Below are 10,268 nucleotides of genomic sequence, written 5' to 3'. Positions count from 1 at the left end.
TATTTTAAAATTACGTTGTTAATAAAATCCTGGTACATTTACATAAATGACAACATTAATGTACAATTAACAAAGCATTGTAATATTACAGCAACAAAAGAGGACCTACATATTTGTACAGATAGCTGGAGCAGCTACTTGAAAATACTTTCCAAGATAAAGCCTTTTGTGGTATTTTTTTCAGGCAAACCAGTGATAATTTTGAAACACCTGTATGGCTTTCTGATAATAAATAGGGTTACTGAAGCTGGTGATCTTCAAAAGTGGATGTGTACCTGAAGCACAAATTGGAGCGTGCCCTGACCAACCTGTCTGTAAGCTTACTGAGCCTAGATTAATCATTCTTACTCTCGCGTGCAATTTGCCTCTGATGTAAATCCTTTAAGAATGAGGCAATGTCAGATTTTGGTGGATCTGTTGGGAGATGCTGTGGTTCCTTCTCCTTCCCTTCGTCTACCTAAACCATGTCTATGTTGTGCTTTGGAGCTTGGGCCCAGCTGAGCCTCCTCCTTCCAGTGTGTTTAGTTACAGTATTAATTGTTGAATTTCTAAGAAGCGGTAGTTCTCCACTGAAAACTTGGCTTCCTCTTCTCTTTCACCCACCTATAACAAATGAAAGCATCTTAGCAAATGCTTTTGGTGGGTGCTAACAAAGATCAGTGGGAGTATCTGAAGATCTTTCCTTAAAGCTATTGGTAAGAGCAAGGTCTGTGTTTTTACACAACTAACTACCTAACTGCCTTCCTACGGTTGGGATTATTTAAAATACAAAAACACACACAAAAACATTGCTTCAGACCCAAAACTGTAGATTGAACTGTCTCCTTTTAGTTCTCCTAAGTCAGCGAGAAGGCGGCCTAGAATGAGGAGTCCTTTTGGACCAGAGACATCTGTCTGCTGCGAACAAAGGGAAAATGTGAATCGTGGGCGTTCGAGTTGAGGCATCTTGTTTAAGTGCTGCCGCCTAAATGTTAGACTGCAGCCTACCTCTAGGAACCAGTCAGGTGTGCACTATGCCCAGTCCCCCCTGAGGTAGCGTATCTGTGGAAACAACATCATTCCATGGATGAGGCTGTGGAAGCGGAGACTAGAGGTCAGAGCTTCTAATCCCGACTAGCTCCAGAGAGAGAACAACCCATCAAGCTGTATGTTCCTCAGGGTCTTAGCGAGACTGTTATTGCTATTTATGCTATTGGACAGTTTTTCAGCATAGTGCTAGCTCCTACTACACCTGAGTCTTTTCGAAAGCATCTTTTATGGTGTCAGGTCTCACAGATAATGTTCAGAAACAGGTTTTTAAGGTGAAAGTGATTGGGACTATCAAACCTTGACAGTGAAAGGGTTGACAGTCTTTTTTTCCCCTCCTCAAAATGGATCCAGATTAACACTTAGCACAGTGCAACCGTGTTAAAAAGATACAAAAAACCAATTCTCCCCTCCCTGCCCCAGCTCGGTTCTTCATATTAGGTTTAAAGAGTGAGTAATTTCAGAGTTAGTATTAGTTTCTACTCAGCTTTGAACACCTACAAAATCTCTCTCTCTCAAGGTGCAAACAGTTTGGGGGAAATTCTTGAGTCTCTTGACACGTATGGACACTGGTGTGTGTTACTAGAGTGACGTAGTTTGTGTACACCAGCCTTTGTGTTCGGACAGATGACTCGTTGAATGGGCAGTGGTCCATCGGATTAGAAAACTCCTACGCAGCCTTTTTACAAATAAAACATCTACGCGTATGAACTAGGTGGCCATTATGGTGTGTAGACAGACACTTAAGACTACATATTAGGTGTTGGGTCTAAGTAAATTGCCTCACTTCTCTACAGCCCTGCGTTGTGCTTGTTTAAATGGCAGCGTTGATCTTCTCTTCGGTTCAGGTTCTTCACTTGCATCCTCAGTTCTTGTTTGCGCTGTGACAGTGTTTCTGTGACAGTAGTAGCACAGAGAAGCCAGCTCCCCCTCCGTCAGTGGGACGAGGCACAGCACCCTTGCCTAGGGGGTATCTGTTGTAGGGGACTTTCGGCAAGATCCGGAAGGCAAACAGGAAAGCCACAGCTTTGCCTGACGACGCATCCCCGTGCAGTTTGAACCAGTGCTCCTGCCACTCCCTTGTTCCTGCTTCACACCCTGGAGGTGACGTACACAGAGTGCAGGCGGCCGGCCAGGGCCGTCTGCAAGTCCCGCAGAGGGTCCAGGCCTTGCACTTTGCTGTTCCTGCTGTAGATCAGCTGTTTGAATGAGTCCTGTTCTAGAAGAGAGCTCATGTGTTTGAGGAAGAAGCCTTCACAAAAAGAGGCTAGTTCAGGCGCGTTGTGGATCTGCGGAAGAGGGGAAGATCAATTAGCCTTTTCTGTATGTCGCAGACCTAAAGGACGTGCCTGAGCCTCTTCTCCTTTCTAATGCTCTTCCCTTTAATGTTTTCTAAGACAGAAAAGGGACCGTAATAACAGTGGAAAAGCACTGAAGGTAGGACCAGTGATGGCCGATAATTTCTTTTGGTGCTTTTTGCAGGCACAGGTCTGAGCAGGGAGGCATTCAAGCTTTTTTTAATTCCTTCCCCTGATGGCCTGCTGTTGGCAGAGCCACTGGCCTGCACTCCAGTCTCTTCCTCTTAAAGGAGCAGAGCAGCTGGCTGATGAAGTGGCCAGGATACCTGTTTAGCTGCGCAGGCGGGGAGTTCGTGTGCTGCAGCATAAAACACTGCCCTGCCAGATGGTGTGCACAGCTCGTGGCAATAAGAATATGGTTCACAGGATGCGAGCCTAACTCCTAGAGAAAGGAGCTGAATGTAGGAAAATAGGGATGTTACCCTTCTAAGACACGTTAGGTGGATTTCAGGCTGTGATCTGGTTCTCCTGTGCTTCGGTACCAGAGGGAAAGCTCAGCAATAGGAGAACAATGAAACTCAAGTTCAGTATTAAGAAGCATCGTGCACACCCACCCCCTGTTTCTGGGAACTCTGTGCAAATAGTAACTTAAGGAAAAGTACTAAAGGCCAGTAGGGAATGCTCCCTTCCTTCTCTGCCACTGCATACTGTTAAATTTTAGGCTGGTTTCTTTCAGGACCTGAGTTCCATGGAAAAAAATGGCCCAACATGAGTCAGGAATCAAAAAGGATCGGTGCGACACTACACACAAAGTAAACATGCACATCGTTATCAGCCCTCTGTGTAGTCTTTCTGCTTGTCTTTAAGGATTTGACCCTGCAAACTTCCAAGAGTGGCAGAGTGTTTCTCCGTAATTTAATTGATGACATGGATTATTTGCTATAGAGGTGAGTATCTATGTCATGCAACAGAGTATATGCTAGTTCCGGAGCTGTAAAGAATATGTTTTAGCAGTAGGAGTGCTAGGAAAGGGTTTACTTCTTAGTTGCTGTACTATGATCAATTGTCCCTGCTGCTCTGAGGATTTGAATCTCTCAGGCTTTGCTGGATGATGTTGCTGTAACAGCCCGCTAAGACACCTCTCCCCTGCTCTGTAGGGATCTTGCATCAATTTCATACATGATTGCTTTAGACAAGAAAACATAGTAGGGCTGTGTAGGACTTTACAGACTGGAACTTGAATACATCTCACTTGTGGTTGCGGTTGGGGTAGAGTTACCAGCGTAGCAGGTGCTCACTCTGTGCCTGTTGTATTTAGTTACCAAAACAAGACTGCAGAAAGCATGCATGCTGTTTCATTGTGATTCTTAAATAAGGCAGTTTGGCATATACCTTTGCATATTTATAGATGTTAACGGAGTTCTCTATGCTGATCGTCTGGGCACAGAGGATTTCGCAGTGTCTCTGGAGGCCATCCAGTTGAAAGAGGCTGGCAGCCGACAACAGCTATCAGGACAAGAGAGAAGCTATTTGAGATCATGAGCCTTGAAAGGCTTTTAGGGAAGGGAAACGGACAGAACTGATGATTTCCTCTCTGAACGACCTCTGACTCCCTGTTTTAATGGTTGAGTCCTCATGAAAAAGCAGAAGGGCCACTCGATGCCTAGCTACAGTGACAGGCAGATTTGCCCTCTTAGCAAAGGCTTGCTCCTCCTGCAGGAAGTGCATTTGTGCTACCTTCTGTCACCATGACCTACGAGCTCTAGACCGCTAAAAGCCCCCTTTCCTCTCCTCAAAAAAAAAAAAAAAAAATAGTTGTGTGTAGCCTCTAGCTTCAAGCTTTAATTTCACCAGACTACTTGTGACTGAGCAGCGTTATTGTAAAAGGGCCTGTCTGTAATGCGGAAGTGCTCTCATCCAGTACCATCGGCTGCTCTGCAGAAGTTCAGCTTGAAATCGGTCATTTCTCTGCAATCTCCATCCCCTTGGTGTCTGGCCTGCTGTGGGCACCAGGCCTGCTGAATCAGCTGCACCTCTTCTGTGCCCCACCAAAAGTACAGCACGCCCGCTTCCTTCTCCCAGGACAGAGAAGACACGGTGCAAAGGAGGCTTCCACCCAACTCTGGGTACCAAAGGCACTGTAGTGATTTCCCTCCCTGCTGCCGCCCACCCCCATGGACACAATAAAATATAATTGGCAGTTCTTATTTCCAAGCAACGGTGTTTTGAAACTTTAAGCTCGTTTCAAAGTGTTAAGTATAGTCCTGGATTGGAAGCTTGCTGTTAGCTCCTGGATTCTGCCTTTCAAGCTCTGTTTATGCCCCAGTGCACTCGGCAAGATTTAGAAGAAAACACTCTCACCTCTAAGATATCAGTGGTGGGAATTTCCATAGATTCTGTTCCTCCATAGTACAAGTACTGCATCAGCATCTGAAATGGGAAGAAGGCCAGGCATGAAGCTGTTATCGCTGAAGTCACAAGGGGCTGTGAATGGCTGTGCTCCCCTTCCTGAGCAGACGGGAATCGTGTGGAATGCTGGCTCTCGCCTCCACTGTTGGCTCTTTTTAATAGTGTTGCAAATCTGCTGCTTTCTAATACTCTTCTCTTCCTCGGGCTCTGAAAAGGGCCCTGTTGAGGAGTTTAGGCCGAGGGTGACAGTGTGTCTCTGAGCAACACGAATGTCCTTGTAAAACGGCTCCTTGGATCCGGTTCTGTAAAGCCTTGCAGGCTGGTCACACGCAGAGCTGCCAGCTAGCTGGAGCACTGAAACTGCCAGGCCGTGAGCATGTGTGTCTCGGGGACCTCCCAGCCACTTGCCTCCCCTGCTGTGCTTCTAATCAGCTTCCAGCCCCCCCATCAGGGCCAGAGGAAGAGGCCTAATTGTTTGCAGGGAGAGCAAGAGGCAGCTTCTGCTCTTTGATCTCCATGTGCACACCCCCAGCTAAACCAGTACTGCCTTACCTAGGGAACGGCTAGATTTGGTGTCGGAAAGAGAACTCGTTCCAGTGACCTGGGTGCTGCGTAAGCAGCTGTGGGGATTGCATGCTGCGCTTACCATTTCTAACGGCAGTGGTAACAAAACTAAGCTTCTACTTTTAAAATTGCCTTATTTGCGTAACGGAATTACAGGGGAGCAAAGCTGCTTTCCAGCAGAGGCCTGAGCAGAGAGCATAGATCTCTGGTGGCTCAGCATTCTCCATGCACCGTAACTGAGATTGCTGTAGAATGCCATCTCTCCTCAACTTGTCTGATTTTATTTACCACCAAATTGTTTAATTCCGTGTAGTATTTCACTGTTTTAATTCTTTTTGATTTGTTACTCTCCAGTGAAGCAAAAATTTATCTTTAGAAACCTTTTGATGTAAAAATGTTGTTAAGGAGGCTTGTTTCAATACACTTTTTCTGCCATGGCCTGAGCTGCAAAATTTGCATGTCATCTGTCCAACACAAAACTTGTATAGCCCCTTTCAAGTAGAACAAAGATGTTCTTATGGTCAGCTTCATTCCCGCTATGGGTGATGACAGTACTGCTGACCAACAGCTTTGCTGTTTTGTTTGCTTATAAAAAGAGAAAAAGGAAAAGCCTCAACCCCGTAGTGAAACAGTTATACAACCTATTCTGCACTTCAGATCTCCCTGTCTGTACCTTTCTTCCAACTTTGAAATGCAGATCTGGAAAGCTGGAATAACTTCACTATCACATTTCACTGACTTGTTTTTTTCCTTGGGTGTGTGTTAAGTAACCTACTTCCTCTCCATCACGAATGAACCTCCCTTAGGTCCATTAAATAAGGAAATGTCAGAAAAGCAAAGTGCAATTCTCAATTTTGAGCCTTTCTTGAAAGGGACACCATTGATTTCTGATCATCTGATTTGAATTAATGCGAAGCCCGGCAGTCCACCTGCTGTAAATAAGTTTACTTTTTGCTTAGCACAGCATGAAAATGGTGTCTTAAAAGTACAAACCTACTTTCAGTAGAAGACTAGTTTCTCCTGCTTTATGGAGGAGTCAGCTGCCTAGTAAGAAAATAAGAATATAGGCTGGAGGTTTCTGTTTTAAGGTTGGTCCTAGCTGAGAAGTGTTGACAGAGATGAGAATACTCCTGAAATACAGGTGTGTTGAAATTAATTCCATCTCTACTTGCAAATTACCTGTGATATTAAGCCTTGGCCCTCTTAGCTTCCAAGTACGTGGGAAGATGAAAAGAGTAAAGAAAGGCAGAGTAAGTTCCGTACCTTGAAAATATTGTATTTCATATCGCTGATTTCAACAGTCTTGCTGCCATGGCTGTCGTGTTCCGTTTTATTGGTCATTAGCGTCTTAAACCTGAGAATGGTTTTAATAGATTTCTGTATTAGCGCTTCACATACTCATTACCTATTGACAGACAGCCTAAGCACAGGGAAAATAAAGATCCTTCCTTGTTCTCGTTTGCAAGTTGAAAATAGAAACATTTCTTTCAATTTAATGACAATTAGTTTAGAACTTCAGGGACAACTTAACCTGTAAATTGCTTGGGTCTGATCCAATCCCACCCTATAATAGTTGCAAAACACTGTTACTGTGCCAGTAACAGAGAAAGAAATGAGTAACTGCAAGTGTACCAGGCCAGGGGTGAGATTTCCAGGACATCTGGAGCAAGCGTAGCTCTAGCTAGCAAACTCTGAGAGGGGGAATGGAAAGGCAGTGAATGGCAGGATACGTACGCTCCAACTACTGCACAGGTTTTTATGGATAATTACTGGTTAGTTTATGTCAGTAGAGCTCTGGGAATCTCTAACACATACTAGGAGTGGCTAGAAAACCTCATCTTTACTCTCCTATTATTCTTAACAGTAGCAAAGATGATGTGGCTTGGTCCTGCAGACCTGAATTATGGTCTGTAGTCGTATCCTTAGCGGCTGCCTTACTGCGGTGAGTGAGGGACAGCTAGTCACACAAATGACACACTGAAGGGCCAAACCTTCCTTTACCGCTTAGCTGTGGAAAGCGACTCACCTGTTAGATGCAGTCACCAGCAGGACTTTGTGTGCATAAAATAGCTTTCCTTCTACTAAGAAAGTTACATCAGACATTTCTTTATTGTTTAGAAAGTGAGGATCTGTTAGAATAAGGGGGGGGAAAAAAAGAGGGTGAATATGTTTTTTGAAACTGTGGATGCTTTTAAAAAAAGTCACAAGAACGTCACCGTTTAGGTGAGCACCTTACCTAGCCGAGCTGGCAGCGTCTTTCGGATTTCAGGAATGGTGGGTATTGGACTGCTGCCATAGCAGTGGGTGAAGATGGATGCAAGCTGCTGATTGATAGAGTCATTCTGCAAGGAGGATGGAACAGGTATCATCAATCGGCACTTTGTATTGAGCAGGTTTCAAACATGCTGCAACAGTTTGCTTGAGGCTTATAGCAACTGCGCCCTACAAGAATAACCTCCAAACAGAGGGAGAAGAGCATGATCTGAACAAGTATGCTCTGATAGAATCCTCTCAGCAACCGTTTACGGGCCAACCTCTGTCAAGGGAAAAAGAGTCCATCAGCAAAAGCTCATCCTTTCTCTTGCTCTGTAACAGGCAAGCCCACAAAAGTATGTTCTCAGCAAGATTTGATTCACAGTGTAAGTTCATTGTCAGATACCAAGTTCCAGTCCCTAGTTTGCAATTGTTTTTAGTTAGCCAGTTATAGCTCTTGCTTTTAATTTAAAGGGCAGTTACAATGTATGTTGTAGTGACCAATTATGGAGGTATCCAGAGCTGTATATACTCCTCAGCTTCCCCTGTCTGTGCATTTCAAATGTATCCCGCCTGCAGTCAGAAGGCAGGCATCCCCCTCCTAACATGAAGGGCAACAGCCTCTTGGAAGAGAACACGGTAGAGACTGGGTGAACTTATCTGCGAAACGGGACAGCGAAACTATATACCATGGATCAAATCCGTTCTAGACATGCCTTGAAAAGCAAGGAAAAAACAGTCACAGGCAACCTTTAAATCAAAGAAAAAAGCAGAAGGAAAACGTCGCTGAACAAAAGCATTGTTCAGAAAACTCCTAGAAGATCCTACTGAGAGAACCTGAATTGCCCGGTACCGTGTTGATGACTCTTCGTCTTACATTCGCACGGTTTCAAAAGCCAGTTGCTGAACAGAACAGCTTTCACTTCTATTGAAATTAGTGTCTTTACTGTGAGGACTGCATATGAACTGAGATAAATGCTATCAGGGCCGCTTTCCTGCCAGAACTCATTAGGGACTTTGCATAGGCATCCCCTTGTTCTTGTTGTGCACTACCTCGTACAATAGCAAAAACCAAACACTTGATTTTGATACTGTTACAAAACTAATAATTACTTTGCTGGTTTTGAGGATATCAAACATGAGCTGCAACCCTTCATTAACCAGTTCTTCATTATAGTCCTCTTCCTTAATGGTGACAAATTCCCGTAAGAGGGTCTGTACGACTGAGTAACGGGACTGGTAGAAGGTTGTCCGTAGTGACTCGATCCACACATGGAGCTTCCATGGGACTCCTGTAGCCACAGCAAAAAGGACAGTGAAAGATGATGATTTGCTGAAGTACCTGTCAGTAGATGGTTCTCCTGCTATTACTAACACTTAGCGGCGCTGAAGTAGATCTTTACGTACATCCTAACAGCAGACACATTTTTGTCTTGATATTAAAGATGACTGAACTGGGTCATTGGCAGACTAAGTGACTTATCTACAACAGCAAAGGATTGGTAGCAGGACCATAACTTGGAACTTTCTGCTAATTGTTAAGGACCAGAGACTCCCTGTTGTGTATTTAGCTTCATGATTAGTCAGAACTACAAAACAAATTTGAACTGAACTTGTAAGAATACCTAACCCTACACAAACATGGTGTGAGGTCTTTTCTCCTGGTTACCTGTAACAGTCTAGACACACAAGCTTCAAAGCTTCTCTTTCCTACCTTTAGATCAAATCTGTTCTTTCACCTTAAACCACTTAATCTCTGATGTTATCTTTGTTTTTGAGATCAGTCTCTTTAACACCAAATTGTAGGTGTCAGAATATCTGACAGAGAGACATGCCCCTTGCTTTTGATACTTGGGAACAGAGGATCCAGCCAAAAGTAAGGGACATCCTAGATCAGTGGGAATTTGAAAAAAACTCGTGGGGAGCCTTAAACACTTTTATTAAGTTAGACAGCTAGCTCCCATAAGTTTGGGATAGCTTTGCAGTTGGGGTTACAGATTCTTCTCCAAGTGAAAGGGGCAGAGGAAAAAGCTCTTCATGCCTTAAATGTGCACAATGCTTAAAATAAAGAAAACACCTTACCAAGTGCCCTGAGCTCCATGGTGATGTCTACGTAGCCGTGCTCAGCACTGTAATACATGGCCTCCTGCAGAGCCTTCATTCTTGTTTTACATAGCCTGACTTGCCCCTCGCTGGAGCTGCCCTGGCTGGAGGTGTCGCTTTCCACTCCCTCAGCTAAAATCTCCTCCAGCGAGAGGACATCTCCCTTCAGTTGCTGGGGCTGGGTCAGAAGCTTGCGCAGAACATTCCTGAGGAGGAAGAATAGAGATCACTTATTAATAAATGAAATATCAACAATTCAGACAGGACTATGGTGATTTGGGTTTAGGGGTCTGGCTTAGCAAATAATAATTTCCTTCCAAAAGACAGACAGCTGGCAGATCTGGAGCAGCATTTAAAACAGTCGTCTTTCCCTATCCCACATGCTAGAAATTGATGCCCTGGCAGCAAGGGCAAAAGAATGGAATATGCTCCTGTACCTTAGTGGTACCAGGGCATATTTCGGAGTGTTAGGGCAAACTGGTTTTTGCTGCAGTCTATACTTCGGCATAGAAGCTCGCTTCCTTCTGCCAGCCCCGAGTGTGGTAATATCTTAAGCTCTGAAGTAAGATTTACCAGAGAGAGTCTGTTAGAACCCTTGCTGTTTTCCCAAAAGAC

General features: G+C 44.4%; 1 protein-coding gene across 1 annotated transcript in view; it reads right to left on the bottom strand.

The window, feature by feature from the left end:
- ABTB2 (ankyrin repeat and BTB domain containing 2) overlaps window positions 1–10,268 on the bottom strand; it is a 134,220-nt gene continuing 123,952 nt past the window's right edge. Inside the window, exons 10-17 of the mRNA XM_076343745.1 lie at window positions 9,633–9,859; window positions 8,664–8,842; window positions 7,534–7,639; window positions 7,324–7,426; window positions 6,561–6,651; window positions 4,686–4,754; window positions 3,717–3,830; window positions 1–2,315 (exon numbers count right to left, since the gene is read on the bottom strand). Of these exons, the coding sequence (XP_076199860.1) occupies window positions 2,118–2,315; window positions 3,717–3,830; window positions 4,686–4,754; window positions 6,561–6,651; window positions 7,324–7,426; window positions 7,534–7,639; window positions 8,664–8,842; window positions 9,633–9,859 (1,087 nt within the window). The 3' untranslated portion in view covers window positions 1–2,117. The remainder of the gene's footprint in view (window positions 2,316–3,716; window positions 3,831–4,685; window positions 4,755–6,560; window positions 6,652–7,323; window positions 7,427–7,533; window positions 7,640–8,663; window positions 8,843–9,632; window positions 9,860–10,268) is intronic.

The sequence above is a fragment of the Aptenodytes patagonicus genome, chromosome 7, assembly GCF_965638725.1.
Source record: "Aptenodytes patagonicus chromosome 7, bAptPat1.pri.cur, whole genome shotgun sequence".
In the NCBI taxonomy this organism is placed as follows: domain Eukaryota; kingdom Metazoa; phylum Chordata; class Aves; order Sphenisciformes; family Spheniscidae; genus Aptenodytes; species Aptenodytes patagonicus.
The sequence above is the reverse complement of the archived record's forward strand: the minus strand, read 5'-3'. Positions and strand labels throughout refer to the sequence as shown.